The following is a 26,662-nucleotide window of genomic DNA, read 5'->3' as shown; positions in this document are numbered from 1 at the left end:
CCTTAAGAATGTATATGCAACGTGGTTTGCAAATTAACAGATGAATTTTATTTAAAAAGTTTCCTAAAAAATAAAGATGATGGTTTCTTAATCAAATTATTAAATCTTGCACAAAATAAATAATATTCTCAATTTTAATATCCAAATATCTCAAAGTAGTTGTAAAACAAATTTACGATCACTAAAGTTGAAGCCAAGACTGAATCAACAGTTCGGTTTCAAACCCAAACTACAGCTTGCTGTTTATTCTGTACAGTTGGCCACCAACAGTAAAGGTTCAAAAATTCGTTTTCCTAAAGTGGGATTTCAGTCACATGCTTTGAAAACTAATATTGCAAAACTAAAACTAGTCCCTTTTGATACTTAAACTCCACGCAAGCAGAAGTAAAGATCCCATGTGTCCTCCTCATTGCTGAATTCCATCGCTTCGCAACTGTGAGCAATGACAAGTTTATCTTGCTCTCTAGCAGATGTTTGCCGGATTCAGACTGCACCCATAACGTCTGGAAGAGATCTTAGGTTTAATAATCTGCTGAAAAACGGAGTTAAAGTTTAACACCAGTAAGTAAGGTGCAAGTTCAAAACTTGGTGCCATTACATTGAAAGGCCCATGATTGAAACGGGTTTATTCTCACGAAGACAGAAGTAACAATTTGTATAACTAAATGGCAGTCACTTGTTTTAATAAGTTGCAGGGAAGTGAATCAGTACAAGAGACAGACACCACTAACTGCAGCTGTGGGATGTTGGAGAACACAATTACCATGCTATACCGCGCCTTGGATCCTTCCATCCTTTCCAAGATTATCCAGTATACTAAACCTATGGGTTATTGTGTGGAACAAATGCTGCAATGTGCTTCACTGTGCAATTAAATCCCTTGGAGACCCGCATACAGTGCCCGCATACGTTTTCTTATGAGATTTTCGAAAGAAAACTGTTCGTCTGCAAAATGTTAAACGTCTCCAGTTAGCTTCGATGTGTACATGCTTCGTACGAACGAGAACGTCTTTGATCTCTTTGCCTGACGTTGCGGAAATTTAGTGAGATCACGGAGTTTGTCGAGATGTCATTCTTTTTCAGATATGCAGAACAATTTAATAACTGAAAGTCTCACAACTCATTGTAAGTGATAAGATTTTTAAAAATCGTCTTCTTAATTTTCAACTCAAAAGCAGACTCAAAATCCTGTGAAATTTGGGACCCTTGTTATCTCATATTATATAAATGGAAAACAGATTCAGACATAAGGGATCAAGGCATGTAAGAGACGAGGAAAATAGAACTCGCTGGTTATGGATTTAAATAGTAAGTACCTGAAAAATGTTTGAACGGTTAAAGTGGTTTTTGTTTATTGTTTGTTGCTTAATTGAGTAGCATTCAGAAAACTACATTTTGTTAATTAGTATGATGAATAATGCACTTTCTCATCACAAAGTAGAGGATGCATATGGATTTCATTTGGATCTTTATAACATTGCCGTTGGGTCTTGCCCAGAGATTAATGTACTGTTGAAAGCACCAACTGAAATAGCAAGTTGCGTGGTATCAAGGGCTACTAATTGTTCCTTGTAATTTAATATGCTGATTTGCAGGACTTTTCCTTCTCGTAATATGCCTAGTACAGACCAGACTTGCAAAGATGATACTGTTACGCCCTCTGTGTGACAGTCGCGTAATGGACAGATACATCAGAGAAGCCAAGGATCTATTGAAGGCTCCGGTAAGTGAACTGCAAGTTTCTGCATTGAGCTGTGCGCTATATTGAATGTCATCGACTCTAATTCCCAATATATTTTCTAAAAGAAAGCAGCCCATGGCTATTAAGAATGATAATGGTGTCAAAGCGAAAGGATGTGAATTGAAAGCCAACTGTCATGTACCACATGTTGCATTGAAAGTGCTTATTGAGCAGTTTGTAGTGAGCAGATTTCAAGTTAGATGAGGGTTTTAAGTAGTCGGGAAGGGGTAATGTGTATTTTTTTTCCGAGGGAATCTGAGGATCGATACTCCGGGATCTGAAACCCTTGTATTTGAACAAACGAAAGCTTAGATAAATAAAGCGGAGCGCTGTAATTGTTGGAAACGCACAGGGGTTCGACATTCCTTGATACAAACGTCATTGCCAAAATAAATATAATTTTAAGTGCCTGTAAAATATATGAAATGTTAGAAATGGCCAGCTGGTAAAATGTGAACCAGGTGAGGAAAGCAAGAAATATGCGGGATAAGACACGTCTTCAGATTTAAGGGAATTCAAGATGTGCCTGGGGGGAACGAAAGGAGTCAGAATAACTTCCCAATTGCAGCTTACTCCGTGTGCGTGGTCTATATTTGTTTTGTGGGTTTTGTTTTAATTCAATATGTTGCTGAAGCATGAGTGAATACTGAGTAAGGCGTATCTGCTCGCTCAGCAATATTTGGGCACTTTAACTCTTTCATTTCCAGTTCGTGGCACTTTCTTATTTCCACTTAAAAAGTTCCCACGCCACGTTGTGGTTTTTTTCCTGGAAAAATGTTTTTTGATTTTCAATGACCTGTCCTTTTGTATGTTCTTTAATTATGCTTATTCTTGTTGGAATGAGTGGAGCAGCAACTGCCTCGTCTTGGATCTTAAGTGAGCAAAGCTAACTAACGTTTATTTTGTCATCATGCCATCATCTCCTTCGACTGGCAGCACTGAAAATGACATCTGGTTTTTTTTGCTGCTGATGAGAACTTCCATCTTTACTGGATTACTGAGTCTAAATTAAAATAAAATGGGAATAAATGCAGCTAAAGAAGAAAATTGTGAACATTTTCAATCGGTCAAGCAACATTTATGGAGAGAAAACTGAAAATTTCATTGCATAGTGCGCAGGAATTTAAAGCGGACTGCTTCTGAGGAGCATCCTCGATACAACTATGCACCAATTTGTGCAGGAGTACTTCAAAATCTTATTTTACAGTGGTGATAAACAATCCTTTTATTTAAGTGGACATGAATATCTATGCCATGCCCCTGAGTTTCCATATAACCGTTTACGGAGCAGAAACAGGCCATGTTGGCCTTTCCAATCAATGACTTCCAATAACAACATATTTGGATCAGAAATTTGATCCAAGTCTGACTGAGACAGTATAAATTATACTGAGGGACCAAGAAATAGCAGGGGAATTAAACAATTGTTTTATTTTTCTCTCCAAAGAAGATACAGAAAACCTCTCAGAAATAGTGGAAAGCAGGTCCAGAGAGTATGTGGAGATTAAAGTAATATAAGGAACGGGAGAAACTAATAGGACCAAAAGCATTAAATTTACAGGACCCCATAACCAACACTCCAGAGTTTTGCAGGAGGTGGCTTTTGAAAATAGTGGATGCCTTGATTGTTGCCTTCCAAAATTCCATAGATTCTAGAATGCTTTCCACAGTTTAAGAGATAATAAATGTTATCCTACAATTTAATACAAGAGGGAGAGAGAAAACCAAGAATGACAGAAAAGTGATGTTACATTATTAATAAAAAGACTAAAACCTATTATCACAATTTGGAGTTTGATATGCATCTGAAAGGGAGAAAAGTTGCAGGGATATAGGAAAATGAAAGAGGCTAGGGGACGAATAAAACTGTTGCCATTGAGTCATAACTCCATCTATAAGTTCATGGATGACCACACTATCATAGGCAAAATCTCTAACAACAAGGAAGCAGAGCGCAGAAAAGAGATAGAGGATCCTCAATGTCAGCAAGACTGATTATAAACTTCCAGATGAGGGGCAAAGCTCATGGCCCAATCTACATCAACGGTGCTGTGGTTGAGGTACTGGATAGCTTTAAGTTCCAAGCGGAAGATCTCCAATGATTTGTCCCGATCCACCTATGTCAAGGCAAATGACCAAAAAAATGTACCAGGCCTTCTGCTGCCTCAAAAGCCTGAGGAAATTTTGCATGTCACCTGCATCCCTTAACAACTTCCTATTAGGGTGCATTACTGCATGGTCTGGGAACTGTTCCACCAAAGACCTCAAGAAACTGCAAAAGGTTGTGAATGTGGCTCAGCCCCACCTCCCCTCTATTGACTCCATCTATAAATCCTGCTGCCTTGGAAAAGCAGCCATCATATTAATAGACTACCTTATCCACTCTCTCTTCACTCCATCCCTCCCCCTTCCTTCAGAAAGATTAACAACTGTTAGAATGCATCACCAGATTCAAGGGCATCAGCTTTCCTGCCATTATAAGACTCCTGAATGAACCCCCAAAAAAGGAAAATTATGTTATCTTTACTCCAAACTGATACTCTGTATCTCTGGACTTTTTCCACTGTGTCTTGTGCTATGTATGAGATACCTACTAGTCTGCTCACAAAACAACCTCTATCAATGGATTTTTGATACATGTGTCAATAACATGAACTTGAATGGCCTTTTTCTATGTTGCTATAAGTACAAGTGATAGTGAAGGAGTGGAATGCAGGTCTGATCAAGTCAAAAAAAGATCATATATGATTAAAAGGGGATCAGTAATTAGATTACTAGTAATGTAAATAGTTGCATCAAAACTATTACCAGCATCCCTTGCTTTGTGACAAAGGCTCAGGCCGAAAACATTGGTTCCCTTTTACTTCCTAGGATTGCGACATGACCTACTGAGTTTCTGCAGTACTTTTGTACATTGCACTTGACCCCAGTATCTTCAGATTTTCTTTCTTAACACCAGTACCCATTGCCCAAGAAATGTGTCATGCTCTAAAGATGTTATTTAATTCCTGACGCTTGCTTAATTGCAAGCAAATTAGAAGTATAGTCATGATAACTTGCTATTCATATAAACATAGAAAATACAGGAAACACTGAGCAGGCCAAGCAGCATCTCAGAAAGAGAAGAAACAGTTAACATCTAAAGTCTGGGACCCATTGCTTCAGGTCAAAAAATTTTTCATTAACTCTGATTCTCTTTCCACACATACTGCCTGATTGTTTGTTTCTAGATTATCTGTGAATTCTCCCATTCTGTTAATTACACGGACAGCCTTTCTGGATTAGTCATTATCTGGGTTTATATGTCCATGTTGAAGATATGGCAGTTGGATGCAGCAAAGTCATCTTCCAGAATAAATCATTCCTTACACATGAATTGGAGTACCTGGAAATTTGTGGCATTTGGCTATCGCTCTTGAAGTTTATCAAAGAAAAGTTAGTAGATGTTGTTCTCTAGGATTTTCAGAAGGCCTTTGACAAACTATCACACACGAAGCTGATAAATAAGAAGGAAGCCCATGGTATTATAGGAAAGGCACAAGCATGTCTTTAAACAGATTGGTTGGCTGACAGAAGACAAAGAATGGGAATAAAGGGGGCTTTCCTGCTTCACTACCTATAAATGGTGGTGTTCTGCAGGGGTCAGTGTTGGGTCCACCACTTTTCACATTTATGTTAATGATTTGATTAATGCAATTGATGGTTTTGTGGCCAAGTTTGTAGATGGAGGGCCAGGTATTGTTGAGGAAGCAATGATAGTGCAGAGGGACTTGAGCAGTTGGGAGAATGGACAAAGAAGTGGCAGATGGAATTCTACGTATGGAAATTTATGATCATGCACTTTTGTAGAAGGAATATAGGTGTAGACCAGTGGTTTTCAAACTTTTTCTTTCCACTCACATACCATCTTAAGTAATCCTCATGCCATAGGTGCTCTATGACTAGTAAGGGATTACTTAAGGTTGGATATGAGTGGAAAGAAAAAGTTTGAAAACCACTGTTTTAATCGTACCTAATTGACTCATTATGTGCACAGTTTTGTAACTCCAAAGTGGGCAAATGACAATTTTTTCTCAAGCAAAATACTTCAGTAACAATTGGGTCTAGAGCAATAGATCTCAACCCTTTCCCCCCACCCACCCCCCCCCCCAACACTCACATACCACCTTAAGTAATCCCTGACTGGTGTGCTGACGTCTGCAATGTCCCCAAATGCGGGATGCTCAACTGCAAAATTTGTGATAGTGGGGGACTCTGTTCACACTCTCCCCTCAAAAAAAAATCCCTTACTAATCACAGAGCATCTATGGCATAGGCATAGTGGTATGTGAATGGAAAGGAAAAGTTTGATAGCCACTGGTGACAGGCCTACAATAAGAAAAACAACCTTCTACTCCTAGATTTCACTTCTTATTCTAAGCATTTATGAATCCAATTGGCCAGCTCACTTGGATACCATGTAACCTAACCTTCCAAACTACCCTGCCATGTGAGAACTTTTCAAAGGCCTTGACGAAGTCCATAGAGGCAATGAATAGAGCCCTGCCCTCAGCAATCCACTTGGTACAAAAATCTCTGTCCAATTCGTGAGGCAAGATTTCCCATGTGCTGACCATAATCAGCCCCAGCCTATCCTAATGCAGCTAGATCCTGTCCCTCAGAATTGTCTCCATCAATACTTGCACTACTGACATCCAGCGTGTAGTCCCCTTCTTAAATATTGGTACAACATTGACTATTTCTGGTCTTTTCGAACTTCACCTGTGACCAAAGATGATGCAAATATCCCTGCAAGTCCTTCTGCAATTTCTTCCCAAGCTTCCCTCAAGGCCAGAGCATGCATTTGGTCATGCCCTGGGGATTTAAGATTGTTTATTTGTCACAAAATACCTAGTACAGTGAGAAAGGTTCTTCTGTAAGTAGTTTAACAGATTGTCTTTAACATTCATACAGACATGAAACGAGCACATTACAGAGTACAGGATTGCAATGAATAGAAAGATCAATTAGTACCAAGCCAGTAAAGTAAGATGCCTCTGTTCTGGGGTTAGTTCAGAAGCCTGATAGCTGCAGGGAAGAGAATGTATTTAAGATTGTTGGTGTGAAACAAGAAAATCTGTAGACTCTGTGACTCCAGTTTATTACACAAAAGTGCTTGAGAATCTCAGAAGGTCAAACAGTACTCTCTATGGGAAAGATGCATAACCAATATTTTGGGTCTGAGTCCTTCAAGCTATGAGCAAATGCCCACACCTCCTCCCTCACCACCATGCAGGGCTCCAAACAATCCTTCTAAGTGAAACACCACGTCATTTGTGAATCTGCAGGGGTCATCCACTGCATCCAATATTCTTGTGGCGGCCTCCTCAGAAGTCTGGATGCAGAGTGGGAGATTGTTTTGTTCAGCACCTTTGCTCTGTCTGCTGCAATAGCAGGGACCTCCCAATGGCCAACCATCTGGATGAGAAACATTCATTTAAAATCCTATTCATCTCCTGCAGCTCCATACAAAGGTGGCCATGTTGATCAATTTAATCTCAAAATCACAAGATAAAGGATCTGAAGTAGGCCATTTGGCCCATTGAGTCTACTCCACAAATCCACCCTGAGCTAAATTCCGGCCTTTTCCCCATATCCCTTGATACCCTGACAAAATAGATACCTATCAATCGTCTCCTTAAACTCCCCCAACAATCTAGCCACCACAGCTGTAAAATGGCAACGAATTCCACAAATCCACAACCCTCTCCCTAGTGTGACACTTTTACTTTTAATATACCAGATCTATCTCATATCATACAATATTGCAGGACAGAGAACAGGCTTTTTGACCCCTCTAGTCTGTACCAAACTATTCTGCCTAATTCCACTGACCTACACACAGTCCATACCGATCCATATCCCTCCCATCCATGTATCTGTTCAAATTCTTCTTTAATGTTAAACTTGAGCCTGCATTCACCACTTCAGCTGGCAATTCATTCCACACGCCCACTAGTCTCTGTGTGAAGAAGATCCTGCCTAATGTTTCCCTAAACTGTTACCCTTTCACCCTTAACCCATGTTCTCTGGTTTGTAAAATTCAGTAGAAAAAACCCATCTACATTTACTCTGTCTATATCCCTCATAAATCTCCCTTCCTTGTTCTACGTTCCAGGAAATAAAGTCCTAACCTATTTAACCTTTCTATGTAACTCAGTTTCTGAAACCCTGACCACATCCTAGTAAATCTTCTCTGCATTCTTTCAGTCTTACTGATATCTTTCCTGTAGTTAGGTGACCAAAACTGCACACAATACTCCAAATTTGGCCTCACAAATGTCTTATACAACCTTAACATAATATCCCAATTCCTATACTCAATACTTTGATTTAAGAAGCCCAATATGCCAAAAGATCACTTTACAACCGTATGCACCTCAAGGCCCGAGGAAATATCTTGCCACTTGTCAGGAATTATGTATCTGTTTTTCCCAGATCTCTCTTCTACTGCACTCTTCAGTACCCTACCATATACCATGTATGTCATACCATGGTTTGTTCTTCTAAAATGCAACACCTCACACTTGTCTGCATTAAATTCCATCTGCTATTTTACAGCCATTTTTCTAGCTGCTCCAGATTTCTCTGCAAGCTTTGAAAACCTTCTTTGCTGTCCACAACACCTCCAATCTAATTTACCATATTATTATCCAGATCACTGATACAGATAATAAACAACAATGGTCCAGCACTGATCCCTGAGGAACACTACTGGCCTCCAGTCTGAGAAGTAATCATCCACTACCACTCTCTGGCTTCTCGCATATAGTCAATGTCAAATCCAGTTTACTATCTCACTGTGAATACCAAGCATCTGAACCTTCCTGACTAACCTCCCATATGGGACCTTGTCAAAGGTCTTACTAAAGTCCATGTAGATAACATCCATTATTTTCCTTCACCAACTTTCCCGGTAACCTCCTCTTAAAAACTGTATAAGATTGGTTAAACACTACCTTCCATACACAAAGCTATGTTGACTATCCCTAATCAGTCTCAGGATATCCAAATACTTGTACATCTGATTCCTTAGGACACCTTCAATAATTTACATACTCCTAACCTCAGGCTCACAAGCCTATAATTTCCTGGGTTACTTCTGGAGCCTTTTTCAAAACAACAGAACAACTTGAGCTGCCCTCTAATCCTCCTGCACCACACCCTTGGCTAAGAACATTTTTAAAATTTCTGCCAGAACCCCAGAAATTTCTACACTTGCCTCCCTCAAGGTCTGAGGAAATATCTTGTCAGGCCCTGGGGATTTATCTACCCCTGTTTGCTTTAAGACAGCAAGCACCTTCTCCTCTTTAATCTGTGTAGGTTCCATGACTGCATTGCTGGCTTTCCTGACTTCCCTTGATGCCGTGCCTCTTATTATCTTCCTAATTTCCTTCTTAATGTACTACTACGCTTTGTATATTCACCGAGGGTATTGCTTGATCCAGGCTGGCTAATTCTGTTGTATGCCTCCTTTTTCCTGACAAGATTTTCAATACTCCTGCAGGATCCCCTGAACTTTCCACCCTTGCCCTTCACTCTAACAAGACAATGCCGAGACAAATGTCAACAGTACAGCTGCATAATCTTTTACTCCCAGCTTTACAACTTGTTTTCTTAGATAGCTATTTGTGTGACAAATTTCAAGAAAACTTGTGAGACTATAAAATATAAACTGATCACATATGCAAAGGGATTATTTATTCCAAATGGATCCCAAAATGAAAATACTCAAATGTTCCTCTCTGAGCTAAATGAAGCTGGAATTCAAGAAATTCACATCAGGTTGGTGGAAAATGTCTGAAATAAATCATGTTCAGATTTTTGCTGGATCAAAATTCAGGTTATCATCTGCATGGTGCCAAATTAATACCTTCTGCATATTTGGGGTAGTCCCTGGGAATGAACCATTGGGAACTGTTTAGCCAATCTTATTGTTGAAAGTATAACCAAAGCATTGAGTTGTCTATGAGCAGGCAAAGCTATTCAAATGTTATTGATGACAGGATAAATAATCGGCAGAGATCATTTCAAGCTAAAGGAATGTGCTTCTGTCCTCCTCACATTAAAGAAGCAATTGGAAAATCATGAGGCAGCAATTTGTTATGTGTTCCACTTACGTGGCCAAGTTCCATTTTTGAGAATATTTTTTCTATTCTGTAATACAAAACGATTTTGGTGGAAATTCTGACACAATGCATTTAACCTGGGTATCCCTCATTTGGGAAGAGGAAATAAGTCATGTATCCATTACTGATTGCTGCACAGCATGTCTTGCTGGACCTGTAAAAGGAAACAGTACCAAAATGAAAATACATTTTGGCATTGCCTGTGATGTCCCAATAAATTAATAACTTGGCGATTATTTCTCATAAGTCAGCAATGATCCTTGTGTGAAATATCTGAAGGCATTCATTGATTCTCTGAAATTCAACAAAGAATTAAACATCCTCAAAAGAAGACAGGAATACAAGAGGGAAATTGAGATTTTCAAAAAGTTCATCAACTTTTAGCAAACAAAACAGGCATAAAATAAAAGTCAACCTTTTGTATAGGAGACAATATCATGAATACAGTATAATTCACATTTTCTTGAAAAAACTTTGCCATATTATTATCAAATTATAAGTCCAATAAAAGATTACAGTGATGACTTTAAGAAATAATCATTCATAATGGGTAAATTCTAAAAAAAAAACTTTTGGTCCTTAAGTTAATATTTTAGAGACTAAAAGTTATATTGGTGAAATTAAGCTAGGAATGATCAATATTAGTGAACAAATTAAAAGGACATTGTGCAAGCTGCTATCTTTAAAGTACATTACAGCATTGACTTTAAATTGGAAAAGAATTAGTGGTGCTGATGCCTCAATTTAATCTGACTTTAATCAACCTATATTTCTAATTGTAAATCAATACAGAATTCGCTAAATGCGGAATAGCAATTTGCCAGGAGTTCACAGCTGGAAACAGGGCACAAATTTAACTACTGCTGCAAACTGAAGAGACCCATTGAAACATTAAAGCCACCACAAACAGGGCATGGTGGCTGTTGTACACAAACTATATCCAGATTGCCTACAGCTTCAATGCTTCCTGCTGGGGGAAATACGTGGTATTTCCCTAGTTTTTGTTGAATTTTTCATTTGGCAGTTCTAAACTGAGGGGGAATTGAAGACAAATATTACCACCTTCTAACTGCAGGTGTCCTCTGCTTGAGACCCTGGTGACTAAAGCCCCACCTAAATTTCCACATCCCCATTCAATTGAATCAACTCATCCAACCCACTCACATATCCAAAATTTTGTTTTGGTCACTCACTTTCACCCACTCTCTTTCACTTGTCCTCTCACTCTTTCTCTCTCTCTTGGCTATTCCAGGATTGGTGGCCTCCATTTAGTATGCTCATAGGGTTTCAGACATCCTCTTTGGCAACTACTGTAGCTTATCGTCTGCTCATTCAATTGTAAATTCCTGACTCAGCTGTTTCTGTGGCAGATGTCAAAAACCAAACCAATTCTATCCCTAGTTTGGAGCAATGAACTGGATGAAAACATAATATTTAGTAAAGACAGACATCATTTAATGTCATAACTAAATATCTGGAAAAATAAAACATTTTCATCATGTTACAAGCCCAATGGACCCCAAATCCCAGCCGCAATAGATATTCACCAAGACAAATGGTTATTTAAACAAAGGTTGCTTTTAATTATCTTTAAACATGAAAAGAGAATCACACTTTAACTTAACTAACCTAACCCCCTTCTGATTCTAAGCGCACATGTGTGTAATGTGTGTGTAAGTTCAGAAAAGTTATTTGGTTCACAGTCCAATCTCACTTCTCTTTCCTCCAAGTTCACTGATTGCAGGCAATTCTTATACTGTACACAGAATTTAACATTTATAAAGTTAACCAGGCCTTGGTGCTTGAAAGATAAATGGTTACCGCTCAGGAAAGTTCCTGTCGGTTTTCAGAGAGAGATTTGTTGTTCAAGAACATCCACAACCTACGTACTTCTATCAGCCACTTCAGTGTCTTGCTCACGAAACCTGCCCCTGCAGGGTTCTCCAGATCATAACCTCTTTCTTTCAGGTCACAATGGAGTTCCTTTTTGTTTCTTATTCCAAGTGAAACATTAGACAGACAGTCCTCTCCTCCTGCATGAACCACAAGGGCTTTGACCAGGCCATCTTTCAAATGAGGCTTTCCACAAACTTGCCAGCTTGTCCTGTTCCAGTCCCAGCTACTGCTGCTAGCTGTAACACTGTTGAATGATCTCTGTCTCTCCATCTCTCTCAGAGAGAAAGACTGTTTCACTCTCTCTGCTTGCAAAGCCACATGATCCTCTTAGAATAGCAAGCTCTACTCCAGACAGAATGCAGCTCCGACAAAATCTTTCATCTGTTGCCTTTTTGTAAACAACAACGATCCATTAGTGAGGTCTCTTGACCACTCTCTAAAGTTCTTGCAAAAGCTGTGGAGCTGATATGTCTAGCATTAGCAGACCTCCAGTATTTTAAATAAGATCTGTTTTAAAATGTTTGTATGTGACGTACTCTAACAAACCTTTCCCAATATATCTCCTAAAAACATATCTATCTACTCTGTCACAGTAGTCCCTGTCACCTCTGGAAATGAATATGCTGACTCATTTTAATATATAGCCTCAATTAATTAAAGTATATTCAAGTTAATTGTAATTAGGTCCATCTTGTCCAAAAACCAACCACCTTTTTTAAAATAAAACATCCTGCTATTGAGTTAAGGGTTTAGTGACAACAAAAAAAGAAGAAAATTATTAAAGTGGCAAGATTTCCCTGTCTTTGAATGCTTGGTTGGCAACATGTAGTTTAGTTTTGAACAAACCATGGGAGTATAAGAGAAACACTGAAAGTGTGATGATATTTTTATGGTTTCAGTATGAATAAAAGTCACTTGGGCAGAGCATTAAAAAGAAATGATAGAGCCATACCCCTTATGGAAGTGAACAGAGTGGAAGGGAAAAAAAGAAAATGTGCTTAATTTAACAAATTTGCACTTAAAATTCAGCCTGGGAGCATGCATTTATAAAAATGCCCCTCTTTTTCTTAAAGGTTCATAGTATTTTCTGTTATGTCTTTTCTTGAAGTGTAACCGGAGATTTCAATTTCCTAATGGAATTCCTCTTCCAAGAACTGGTCTTAATCTGCGAGCATGGAGGTCCAAAAGTGTAAGTATCCATGTCCAGTAAAAATATCTCATACAATCTTTGTGGGTTTTTTTAAAGTCTTGTGAATTCCTGAAAGGACTTAATTGGAGATGTCAAATTGTTAATATCTTCTTCAACATCAATAAAGCTATTTTATAAATATCAAAATAAAGTTGAATAGACTTAACAGCTTTACAAAAACAAGCTAAGATTACAATTATTCAATAACCTTTTAACTGCATAAAAAGAAATATGTCACATTGACTATCGAGGGATAAAGGTAACAACTCTAGTAAAAAATATTAATCTCATCCAATGACTTTCCTTTTGTCATCACATTTCCTTTATTTTCTGCGCTTCTGCTCCGGTTCCATTTTCTCCCAGCCAGGCTTCCCTTTGTCCTCTCCTTCCACTCCACCCACCTCCATATAACCATATAACCATATAACCATTTATGGAGTGGAAACAGTCCATGTTGGCCTTTCGAGTCCGCACCAGTCACTGATTTTGTGCGCCCTCTTCAGGTATTGGTCCCGGTAGATCTTCATTCAATAACGATGGACGAATTCAATGCAATTGGAATCAGTCGTAGAAAATACACAGGATTAAGCATATTCAATGGATAATTCTTCAGAATTTTTACTACTTGCGATGGGATTTCACCATCATTCAGAACTTGACCTTCCCTTCACTTTCAGCATTCTGACAGGATTGTTTGTTCTGAAATACCCTGCTCCATTCTTCCATCTTAAAAATCACACCCCATCCCATGGAACTGAAAGGGATTAATCATCTGCCCTTTTACTTCATTTCTTCCTACCATCAAGGGATGCACGCAGTCCTTCTATGTAAAGCAACAATTCACTTACACTTGTATTCAGAGCCATGATGTGATCACCTCGCCACTGAAGAAGCCAAACACAAGTTGAATCAAGAACAATTACCTCATGATCTGATTGCAGTCCTTGAGACTTGATATTGAATTTAAGAATTTTAGGTCACCATCCTTTGTTTTCTGTGTTCACAGATATAAGTGCCCATTTATTTAAATTTTCTTTGTTTCGAACTGCCATTTTTTCCCCCAAGTAATTGTTAACTTGACTACTTTGCTACACACCCTGTCCCTGTTCTTTCCAGCCCTCCATCTCTCTGCAATTTATTTTCTTATTTTCTTCCATTTCTTAACCCAAAACATTTCCCCATTGATGTATGTTATTGAGGATTTCCTGAATTCCCTGTTTTGACCTCCAAGTTACTGTATGATTTTGATGATTGCCTTTTTTTTCTAGTTGGTTTATTTCAGGTGGATTACATCTAAATAACATGAACATGGGGAATCAAGTAGCTTCCAGTTTGTTAAGCTGACAGTTAAAAATGAGAGTGTTCATGGTTCAGTTTTATCATTATTTCAATTTACATTAAAACATGCACCATTTCATAGGAATGCCAATCTGGAATCAACAGTGGAATAAACTCTTAATTATATAATTTCATTAGTGCACTGCATTAATGAAAGTCTGAATATTGCCAAAACCTGCTCAAAAGCAACTGGCAGATGGAACATCACAGTATTTACGAGCCATGGAAATTACAATGTGTACCTTTAAATTGTAACTTGAACCTGAGACTATAAGTTAAAAAAAATACTGTTTTAATATTGAGCAAGCAACGGCAGAAACTCTGCAGGCTCGTCAACATCCATGGGTAGAAATGGTCGATCAACATTTCAGATCAAGATGCTTTATTGAGATTAAAATAAAAAGGCCTTAATATTATGTATAGAAATGGGGAAAGAAGCCGGCCAAGGGCACAAGAGATGATGGGGTATTGAACAGAGGTGGGAGAGGCAGAGAGATGGGTAGAGGGAGATATTGGTAGGAAAAGGGTGGAGGAAGAAATGTTAGAAAGAAAGCAAGTACTGGATTAGGTCAAAAAGACTTTTACAGTATTGTTACCATTTTAATAATTTGTATTGCAGAAACATATGAAAAATGAAGAAATCAAGGCAGGCCTAATTATGCTTTCTAATGCAACACAGACAGCGAAACGTTTTCTCACTAATGATTCCACAGAACCTCTCTTAGATAAGATTTACAGGAACACTAGAACTTTCATCCACATACTACAACTGATGGATGTGCCGGTAAGATGTTAAACAATTTATAGCTTCCTCTGTTCAAACCACTAGAACCACTCAAATTATTTTCTATGTCTTATATTATTGGACTAGCTGTTGAGGAAATAACTCTGTACAACTAAAGAGAACAAACCAGAAGTTTGCCTTTGCACAGTTAGTTTTCCATAACCAGGCTGGTACTAAAAAACACAGAAATGCTGGAGGAATTCAGCAGGTCTCGCAGCGTCCATAGGATATATAGCTAACTTTTGGCCTCAGCCTTTCTTCAAGATATAAGTAAAAAGTAGGCAGGTCTAAATTAAAAGAAAGGGCAGGGGGAGGAGTACAGACTAACAGACAAAAGGTATTAATTGGATATGGATGAAAGGCCAGGAGAGAGGAAAAGTGAGAATTGATTGGGGGGGGGGGGTGGGGTTGGTGCAGAGCTGGGGTAAAGGAGACAGTGGGAAAGGGAAGGGAGAGTGAGACAAAGCTAGAGGAAAGGAAACATTGGGGAAGATGTGGAGTGGGGTGGTGGGGCTAACAGAAACCAGAGAATTCAATGTTAGTTCCATTCTGTTGGAGGGTGTCCAGACAGAATGTGGTGTGGTTCCTCCAATTTGCGGGTGGTTTTAGTCTGGCCCTGAGACCATGGACAGACATGTCAGCAAGGGAATGGGGCATGGAATTGAAATGGGTAGTCACAGGGACCCTGCTATTGTGGCAGACAGAGCCAAGGTGCTCAACAAAGAGATCTCCTAGTCTGGGTTCAGTCACTCTAATGTAGAGGAGACCACAACTTGAATATCAGATGCAGTAGATGAACCCCTTCAGATTAAAAAGTGAAGTGTTACTTCACTGGGAAGGACTGTTTGGGGCCTCAGTAGAGCATCTTTTGTGGTCACGGGTAGGTGCCAAGAGAGCAATTGGTGGGAAAGGAAGAGTGGACAGGGAGTCATGAAGGGAGTGGTCCTTGCAAAAGGTGGAGAGGGAAGGAGCAGGGAAGATGTGTCTGGTGGTGGAATTGTGTAGTAGATGGCGAAGTGATAAGATGGATGTGGAAGATGAGGTGGAATGGTAGGTGAGGACAAGGGAATCCTGTCCTTATTGCATGTGGGGGTGGTGGGGGCTCGGCCAGATGTGCTGGTAATGGAGGAAATATGGGTGAGGGCTGAGGTGATGGTGGCAGAGGTGAAGCCATGTTGTTTGAAGAAGAAGGACATCTATGATGATCTGGCATAAAATACCTTGTCCTGTGAAGAGATGCAATGGAGACAAATTAATTGAGAAAAAGGAATTAGTCCTTACAGGGGAAAGAGTGTAAAGAGTTGTAGCTGAGGTGACTGTGGGAATTAGTGGGTTTGTAGAAGATGTCTGATCGAGAGTTTGTCTTCTGAGATGGAGATGGAGAGATCGAGTAAAGGGTCAGTGTTGCTAGAGATGACCCAAGTGAATTTGAGGTTAGGGTAGAAGTTGGCAGCAAAGTGGATAAAGTCAAAACGTTCATCATGAGTGCATGAGGCAGCACCAAAGTAGTTGTTAATGTTAATGTAGGAAGAGTTGAGGGGCCTTTCCTGTGTAGATCTGCAGCATGGACTGCTCCATGTCGCCATCAAAAAGGCAAGCATAGCTGGGGTCCATACAAATACTTCCTTTTACCTAGAGAAAGTGGAATGAGTAACAGGAGAAGTTATTGAGGATGAGGGCAAGTTCTGCTAGCAGAAGGAGGGTAGTGGTGAAGGGATACTGATTGAATCTATTATCAAGAAAGAAACCAAGGGCTTTGAGATCTCTGGTATGGGATATGGATGATCATGGTAAACATGAGGTGCTTGACTTCAGGGAACTAGAAGTTATTGAAGTGATGGAGGGCATGTGAAGTATTGCAGATGTACATGGGGAGGGTCCGGGCCAGGGTGGACAAAACAGAGTCAAGGTAAGTGAACACCAGTTCAATAGACCAGGAAACAACTGGTTTGCCAAGACAATTGAGTTTGTAGATCTCGGGTGGGAGGTAGAACCACGCAGTGCGGGGTTGGGAAACAATAAAGTTGGAGGCCGTGCGAGGGAGATGACCAGGTGATGAGTTCAGAGATAGTAGGTGGTTTGATGAGTTTTGAATTCTGTTGGAGGGGTAGGTAAGAGGAAGTGTCTGGGAGTTGTCATATGGCTTCAGCCAGATGGCGGTCAGTATGCCAGACCACAACAGACTGGTACTAAAACCTCCAAACGTTGGCATAGGAAGAAGAAAAATTAACTAGATTTCTGATTCCAGATCACTATTCAATTACATTTGCTAGTAAGTAGAACCAAATATGTTGGATCAGCTCAAAGTCATGCTTGGGTGCCTGAGACCCTTGTATAAGTATTTAATTGAATACCTTTATGATTGTACAACCTGCACTACAGATCCCCTTTGAATATTTCACTTCACTACAGATCCCCTTTGAATATTTCCCTTGTCACCTTAAATCTATGCCCTCTAGTTTTAAACTCCCCTGCCATTGGAATAACACTGTGATTATCTACCCATTCTGTGCCCCTCACAATTGATATACAATGTTACAAGGAGAGATTAGATGGACTGGAATTGTTCTCACGAAAGCATTCCATTCCAGGCAATGGGTTGGTAAATTTCTTCTGTATTCTTTCTAGTGCGATCAATTTCTTTCTAAAGAATGGTGACCAGACTTCATATAATTATCCAAGACTGGCCTAACCAGTGTATTTCTTCCACTGGTCCATTCAGCGTTCCAGCTGATCCATGTTCCTCTGAATCCTTTGGTAACCAAATCATCTTTGCTATATACAACTCCATCTCTCTTTATGTCATCATTCTCATTTTGTATAGTCCCAGTACTGATCCTTGCATTATTACAAAACCTCAGATTATTTCTAATAATAAATGAACCAAGATGTTGTTGAGATAGGTACCATAACTTTTCCCTGGTTTTTAGCATTGCATAGTTTTCATTTTAATAGAATGTCAGAAACTGAAGTTTGAAAGCTTTTTCTGCACAACTAAGATGCTTCACAAAACAGTAACAACAAAATCTGACCAAAGCTACGAGAGCAAATGGCCAAAACATTAGTCAAAGATGGAGTTATTTAATGCGCACCTAAGGGAGATAGCAAATAAAAGAGGACTTTGACATGAAGTGTTAGGTGTTTTACTAAGAACAGATTTTAAGTTTTAAATTTAGATATTCAGCAAGATGATAACACAGGCCATTTTGCCTCACAAGCCCATGCTGCCCAATTACACCCAATTAACCTACAACCCCCGGTATGTTTTGAACAGTGGAAGGAAACCGGAACTGCTGGGGAAAACCCACGCAGACACAGGGAGAACGTACAAACTTCTTACAGACAGGATGGGATTCGAACCCTGATCCCGATTGCTGGCACTGTAATAGCGTTGATCTTCATCCTATTAACATTGAGAGAGAGGTTGTAATCTTGCTGCCAGACTTTCAATCTCTTTCTTATATTCAGTCTTTTTTATTTGATATCTGGCCCATAACTGTGGTGTCATTGGAAAATTTGAAGATGGAATTGGAACAGTATTTAGTGGTACAAATGTGGGTGCAGAGGGAGTGTAGTATGGGAATGAGTGCATAACCTTAAGGAACACTGGTGTTGAGTGTGATCATGGAGAGGTTGTTCCCCATATTCACTGATAGCAGTCTATTAGAAAGTCAAAGATTCAGTTGCAGAGGGAGCTTTGAGGCCTCGATCCTGAAGTTTGGGAATGAGGACTCTGGGACTGAAGACAGAACTGTAGTCTTATGAACAGTAGTCTAAAATTGATGTATGTGTCCAGGTATTCTAGGAATGTGTGGAGAGCATTTGCCATGGATATGTTTGGCCATTCAGAAAATTGATCTGGGTCAAAACTGGCTGGCAGGCTGGAGTTGATGTGAGCCACAGTCGTGATGGTGGATGTCAAAGCCATGTCATTGTTATGCTTTTATTATGAAAGTGGCCAATGCATTCAGTGCAAATGCATTGTCAATAATGTTAGCAATATGAAATTTACCTTCATCCCTGACTGTATACATAGATGCAGTGACCAAAACAGCTGACTGATTGCACACAACACATATAAGAACTATCATGTGGTGGATTCTCATTAGAAAGGTATTTACATTGAGACTTGTGTATGTGTTTACAACTCCAGATTTATACCTGCAAGTGTATAAAAGAAAATAATACCTTTCAAAAGTGCACACTAACATTCTGCAAGGTATGCAAGAACTTGGATATATCAAAATTGAACTCAAAAAATCAAATTTCTCTTTCTTTACAAGTTGCCTGGGGTATTCTTGTTTCTGTTCTTCTCAGAAATATGAAGTAATTATGGACTGATTTTTTTTTTCTGAAAGCTGTTACAAATACTTTTAAATAAGAGTAGATATACATATTTACTTTACTACCAAAAGCATTATTTAGAGACAAAGAGCAGCTAAACGGTCTGCTTCTATTCAAAACTATAGAGGATCAGTAATCCTCTACAGGATGTAAATACCTTTGCAAAATATTTCTCAACTTCTGAGCTCTAATATATTCTGCACTGATTTTCTTTCAAAGGTGGTTAAGGTAAATCCATTTTAAAGAGTAAAATGTGGATGACAAATTTTGATTTGCATATTTTTCAACATACTACATATTTGCAATTAAAAATGGCATAATAGTATAATATATAAAATCTTTATGAATTGTGACTGGGTAGAAATTGATTTTCATTGCTTGAATTAAACATATAAAATGATACCAAAGTTTGGTTTAATTGTCAGCAGAAATTAAATTTGTAACAAATTTCACACATAAAAGTGGTCCCAGAAATTAACAGCCAATTGGCCTAAAAAGGGTCTAGAATGGATGGAAAATCTTCTCAACGTCAGTGTTGACTGCCTCGACCCCTAGTCAGTCAGGCAACTGTAGAATGGGCAATTGCACCCTGGAATAGAAATGACCCAAATTTTTGCGTGAAGTGCAGGAAAATGAAAGAAGAAAAGATTAAAATGAAGGTATAAACTTTGCCTTGGGAAAGTTGCAGTGGGAGAGAGAGAAAAAATTAATAGCAATAGCAGACAATTTTTAAATAGCATGGGAATGTTGGTAGTGCTATAGCACACAATTTATAAAGACCATGGGAAAAAGCAATAGCAGACCTGATTTCGCAGAATGTGATGCAACAGAGAACCCCCTGTTAATGTAGCTGTGCATACAGCCTTTTCTCCGCTGCATGGATAGGTTCATCATCACTTTATCCCCCACAGTATTTATAAATTGTGTGCAATAGCACTACCAACTTTCCCATGCTGTTAAAAGTTATCCGCTATTGCTATTTAATGCTAGCACTTTCCCACGGTCCTTTATAAAGGTTTATATAGATCGACTTAACAACGGAGGCTGAAGGGTTCATACTATGCTGTACGTTAAGCTTAATTATGTTATAATTAGGCATGATTAATTTTGTTCAAATATAAGATCATAATACATTGATCATGATTTAGGGCAGGTCCACCATCGCTTCATGCGTCATGACATTACCAGTAGAAGGTAGAACAGTCCTAACCCTGGGGATGGTTCCTTGCCAGTGTGAATGCATGCAGGGTCCCAGTTAAGTGTGGTCAAGTGTGAACAGCAAAAACACCATTCCTATCTCATGACACTGAACAGCCAATTTAGTGGGATGCAAGTGTAAAAGGGGCTAATGTTTGGCTGCTATTTTGTGTATGTTCAGCAAACCTGGTGGAGGATGAATGTCAATATATCTTTTTTCATGTAATCAGCAAGTTGAGTTTAACAGGGTTTTTTTTCTGCTGTTACAACAGCAAAGAGCAATATCAAGAAAATGCACTAAATGTTTAAATCTTTGTATTCCACAGAATAATTCCTGGGCCAACATATTCAAAGGACATTTTGAAATTTTACCAGAGGGAACAATAGCACCTATTGATGTCAAAGTTATCAATTATGAAATAATTTTCTTCTTTGATATTGCAACGTGCACATTCTACATTGTTGATCACAATGCAAAACATTTTATAAATCTTGGGATATAAAATTAAAAACCACAATTAGATTGCTTGGTTCCAAGTTCTTCTGATACTTTTAGAATTGTTTACTAAGCTGTTAGTGACAAGGTCTGAGTCTCTGGCAAAGAAGAGGTTAACAATCATCCAGCACTTTGCCTAGCATCTGAAATTTGATGCAGTTAACACCACTAGGTGGGATTATATAAGAGGCCCAACTCTGGGGCCATTACATGACTACTGAGTGGGATGTTAACAGTAAACTCCAGCCTATCCCTGGAGAGATGGTGAGAAACCCAGTCTGCAGATGGCTGTGCTTTATTATACCACCAGCACAATTTGTAAAGACCTGAATGTGTAATTTGATCCATATGTCAGTAGTTCAACAAGAAACATTGAGATTCTCTACTGAAGGTTTGCAGGATAAACAGCACCTCACAGAACACCCCCTGAGTTTGGGGTGGGGGGATGGAAATGGGGAGCTTAACCTCAAGGCCCACATTAGTGGCTATGGTGCTATCGAGTAAAATTAATGGCCAACACTACAATGTACTGTAACAAAATGAAAGTACAAATATGACTAAGAATGTAGAAAAAAATCTTTGCAGTGAAACACAAAGTCTACAGATACCGTGATTGTGTTAAAAACACAAAAATGCTGGAGGAACTCAGCAGGTCACAGCATCCCTCAGAGGTAAAGGTGTATAACCAATTTTTCGGGTTTGAGCCCTTCTTCAATGTATGCCTGGGCCCTTTGTTTTGCTCATACTGTGAAATGTTCAGGCCTGAAACATTGGTTATATATCTTTGCCTCCTGAGAATGCTGTGTGACCTGTTGGCTTCTTCCAGCATATTTGTGTTTTGTGGGGGGTGGGGAATTTTGCACTGTTTCTTTGCATATATATTTTATTGTGAATAAAGTTTATTTTTGGAAAACTATTCAGGCCAGGCTTGAACAAACTGATCCTTGCTTTTAGTAAAAATGCAATGCTGGAGAAACTCAGTGTACTTTATATAGCAACGGTAAAGATATATATAACCAACGTTTCAGGCTTGAGCCTTTCATCAAGGTATGGAAAAATGTCGGAATGTATCCAAACAAAAAGGTAAGGGGGAATGGATGGGGAGAGGAGCACAGTCCCAAAGGTAAGAGGTAATAGGTGGAGAAGGGAAGGAAGGAGAGAGGAAGGGCATAGCAGTAAGCAGGGGGAGGAGGAATGGGGGTAGAGATCTGAGGGAAAGAAGATAAGTGGAAAAGAAGGAAGGAAGGGAAAAAGGAGTGTAGGTTAGCCAGAGAAGTCCAGGGGTGCAGTGCTACTTTTTTAGGTTACGGAGCTCACAAAAAAGTGATAAGGAGGTACCAGAGCATCTCCTTGAGGAGCCTGGAGCTGCTCCTTGAGGTGAACGCCGGCAGCACTGCCCCCCTGGAGAAGTCAATGTTAATGCTATCCAGCTGGGGAGTTCCCAGATGGAAAATCAAGCGTTGTTCCTCCAATTTACGGGAGGTCTAGGTGGGATAGTACAAGGCCATGGACAGACAAGTGAGTATGGGAGCAGGATGCAGAATTGAAATGGTTGGCAGATGTAGACAGAGCAAAAGTGCTCAGGTACCAATCTTCCAGTCTGCGCCCAATGCAGAAGCTGGTGAGGTAGTAAGTAAGGACAAGGATAAATCTATGTTTGTTGCATCTATGGGCAGAGGGAGCCTCTGAATCCACCTCTGCAACTAGATCCTTGACTTCCTCTTCAAAAGACCAGCCAGTATGAACTGGAAACCATGTCTCCTTCTCACTAATGATCAACACATGCGCAACTCAAGGATGCATGATTAGCCCACTGCTCTGCTCACTTTATACCCATGACTGTGTGGCCAGACAGAATTCAAATGCTACCTACAAACTTGCCAATGACACCACAGTTGTCAGTGTAAAAGGGGAGGTAGATTCGCTAGTTCAGCAGTGTCACAACAACAACCTTAGCAAAATTAAGGAAATGATTGTGGACTTCAGGAGGAAATCAGGAGAACACGAATAAGTTCGACAATGGAGAGGTTCAAGAATTTTAAATTCCTGTGTCAACATCTCCCAGGATCTGTGCTGGAGCCTCCATGCTGATGTAATCATGAAGAAGGTTTGCCAATGCCTATAGTTTGTGAGGAGTTTGAAGAGCTTCACTATGTCACCAAAGACTCTTGAAAAGCCTCTACAGGTATACAGTGGGAAGCCTTCTGGCTGGTTGAGTCAATGTCTTACCCGGAGGTGCCAATGCTCAGGCCTGTGACATCACCAGTCTTCACTCCATTGAGAGGTAGTGTCTGAAGAAAGCAGCCTCTATCCTCAAGGACCCCCACCACCCAGCCCATGCCCTCTTCACTCTGCTTCCATCAGGGAAAAGGTAAAGGAGCCTGAAGACGAGCACAAGGACAGCTTCTTCCCCTCAACCATCAGATTCCTCAATGAACAATGAACCACGGACACTGCCTTACTCTGACTTCGACTTTTTTTTTGCACTATTTTTATTTATTTTGTAAGATGGTTTATATAAACATTGGCACTGTAATACTGCCGCAAAACAATGAACTTCATGACACGTTCATGACAATAAATTCTGAGTCTGCTGGAGTAATTAATTTGTCAATAATTGTCTTGTATCAATGACAATTAATTTTGGTTGACTTACCTGATTTGGAGTTTTCTTGGTGATCAACATTCAGTGAAACCCAAAGGATGTTGATGCACAAACACTGAGTGAGATCAGGATACGGTGAGAATGCTTGGCCCAGATAAAGAATGTCTGCTTGGCTCGGGAAAGGCGACTGTCATTGCTGAACAGTGCATTATTGTGGACCATTTTTTTCTGAAAAAAGGAAGGTATTAAATAAAAACTTAGAAACGTGTTTACAGATGTAATCCAAAAGAACATTTATTGTTTATTTTTGAAAGTATAAAGGGTTTTTCAGAATTTAATGTTTTATAAGGGTTCTGCTGGATCTTGCTTTTCAGAAAATAACAGCATTTCTTGCTCCAACAGGTAATACAAACAGGCTGATAAAAGAACTGTACAGCAGAACTTAATGTTGCTGTGAATTCAATCCCAAATATCGTTCTTTATTCCTAATACAGTTATGGGTCTTTGGCTGTGGCTATGGTTCCAAAGGGAACCATGACATTCAGTTGTTGTCAGAGAAATCCCAAACTTAGACAGGCTCACTGTAACTAGAGTACATACTGAATAACAGATGCCAGCATATGTGTGACTTTGCTCTGATTGAGACTCCCCAAAATCATTCTGAAGAACCCTCATCATTATTTAATTAAATTTAATATAGTTCATAACATTATTTGGGATTGTTTTTATAACATGTAATAGATATTTGTTTTTATAATTATTTAAAGTGATTATAATAGATTTTATATATTTCTGCGTACCTGAAAAAATTGAGTTGTTACTTAGCTATACAGCATTATCAGAGGAATGTCTCAATCCTGCCTCAATCTTGCCTTCTTTCGTAGGCAAGAAAGGCACTACCAGGTAAAGCAAACAATCTGCTGGAGGAACTCAGTGAACCGAGCAACATCAGTGAGAGGAAAAAGAATGGTCAGTGTTGTCAGGACCAGAAGAAGGGTTCCAGCCTTTTTCCTCCCACTGATGCTGTTTGACCTGATGAATTCTTGCAGCAGATTGCAGATATTGGAATCTGGAGATGCACACACTCGTGTGATTCCCAGGAACAGTACTCTCCTAGTGGTTAATTTCCCACTGAGACTGCCACCATTTTGAGTGTGAAGGCTCATTTATACAGGTTAAGAATGAATTCACATAACAACAGAAAGCAAGTACATCCAGTAGATCAAATCCTGTACATATTGCTTTGCACTTAACTTGATATGATCAGTCTGTTAACTTCAGTTGGACTAAATTTCAGAAACAACTGTTATTATATATTGATCATTTGACAATACCAACCCAGAATGAGTTTCAATGTGAAATTAGCTTATATTGCGCTGTTGTAATTTATTTCATCATAGTAAATTAGTAGAGTCATTGCAAGTTATTTTGACAATCCAAAGCTAATTCCATTTTGAGATTGCTTCATGAAAAAAATAAAATATTTTTCATATATTTTATGTTAGATGTGTAAATAGAGAGGAAAATGAGCAGTAACAGATGGTTTGCATTACAATTAAGCTACGAATGGCCTTCTCCTAATTGACAATTTTGTTTATCTAGAGAAAGTGGCTAAAATGTTGGTACTTTTACTGTTTTAGTTGGAATTGTGGCCTTTTATTTTTAATGGAATCAATTCAATTTCAGTCTGGAAATTTAATTCTGGAGAGACAGGACAGTATTCAGCACATTCTCCATAAACCATTACAAGGCTTCTAGCATACTGCAAAATTTCAAGGTACTTAGTGGGAAAGTAGTAGTAATATTTTAACAAACCACTGACAGTCTATAAATTTCTTTTGTATGTTGCAGGACACATTAAACCAGATCTATGAATATACAAGCCCATTAATGGGAAGGACTGTACAGAATGTATTATACACGTACACTCGTCTAATGTGTGGAAAGATCAATATATTTTACCGGGAAATGGCAGAAGAATATTGCAAACGAAGAAAAAGTTGACAAAGCCAGATTCCTGCATAAGGGTGCACTTTGTGGAGTTCAGCACTGAAATTTAAGTATTGTGTGCAATGCAAGAGAAAGAATATACAAATTCTAAATTAGGACACTTTATCATATGCTTGTTCCAATGTCAATAAATTCCAAGGTCTCACTTTGATGCACAAGTGGTTACAAAACAAAAGATGGAGAATATGTTAACCAACTTATGCTGGAAATTTTCTATTTGTTTTTATAGTTTTTAGTCTTAAGAACTTGTTACAATACTGTATTTTGTTACAAATTAAGTGAACTTCCTTTAACCTCAACCAAAATAACACTATTGCAATTTAACAATCAGACTAATCTTTGAGTAAAATGGAGCATTATATTCTAAAGTGTTATTAATGATTGGTCGGAAGAACTGTTAAGTTTTATGCATATCATTAATAACCTTTGAACACAAGATATTTGACAAATACATTGGAATCGTGTGCACTTTTTATAAACAAGCACAATAAGATACAAGCTTTTAAACTGATCACATTCAGTTTTAGTGGTCATAATTATTTGGAAAATGGATGAAAACTGTAATAGATGATTTCAAAATTTTTAGTGAAATTATCATCCCAGATCAATCCACTTCACCTGACCCATAGCCCATTTTTACCGACTTAAGAACAGTAAAATACAAATTTTCAAACTTCAGACAGAATTATAAAAAAAAATGAAATGACAATTGTTTCTACTGATGTTGTCCAACTGGATGAAAACTTCCAGTATTTTCTGTTTTTATTTCAGATTTTCAGCATTCATTGCATCTTCTTCTTACTTCAAAGGCATGCTATTTAAAATATATTTAAAGAATATATCTGAAGAATTGTGATAATATTTTTTCTGGCATCACCTCTATTTTAGTTAAGC

General features: G+C 38.8%; 2 protein-coding genes across 3 annotated transcripts in view; one reads left to right on the top strand and one right to left on the bottom strand.

Annotated features, from left to right (window-relative positions):
- chrd (chordin) overlaps positions 1 to 26,662 on the bottom strand; it is a 215,032-nt gene that overhangs the window by 163,626 nt on the left and 24,744 nt on the right. For both annotated transcript variants that reach the window (XM_069897075.1, XM_069897076.1), the window contains exon 2: positions 23,810 to 23,986. The gene's annotated coding sequence lies outside the window, so the exon portion shown is untranslated. The remainder of the gene's footprint in view (positions 1 to 23,809; positions 23,987 to 26,662) is intronic.
- On the top strand, positions 1,676 to 25,819 carry LOC138742538 (erythropoietin-like). Its single transcript, XM_069897080.1, has 4 exons — positions 1,676 to 1,723; positions 12,914 to 12,994; positions 14,952 to 15,116; positions 25,610 to 25,819. The coding sequence occupies exons 1-4, from the start codon at positions 1,679 to 1,681 to the stop codon at positions 25,760 to 25,762; spliced, it is 444 nt and encodes a 147-aa protein (XP_069753181.1). The 5' UTR covers positions 1,676 to 1,678; the 3' UTR covers positions 25,763 to 25,819.

This window comes from Narcine bancroftii, chromosome 9, assembly GCF_036971445.1.
Source record: "Narcine bancroftii isolate sNarBan1 chromosome 9, sNarBan1.hap1, whole genome shotgun sequence".
Classification (NCBI taxonomy): Eukaryota; Metazoa; Chordata; class Chondrichthyes; order Torpediniformes; family Narcinidae; genus Narcine; species Narcine bancroftii.
This window is presented reverse-complemented; position numbering and strand designations above follow the sequence as displayed.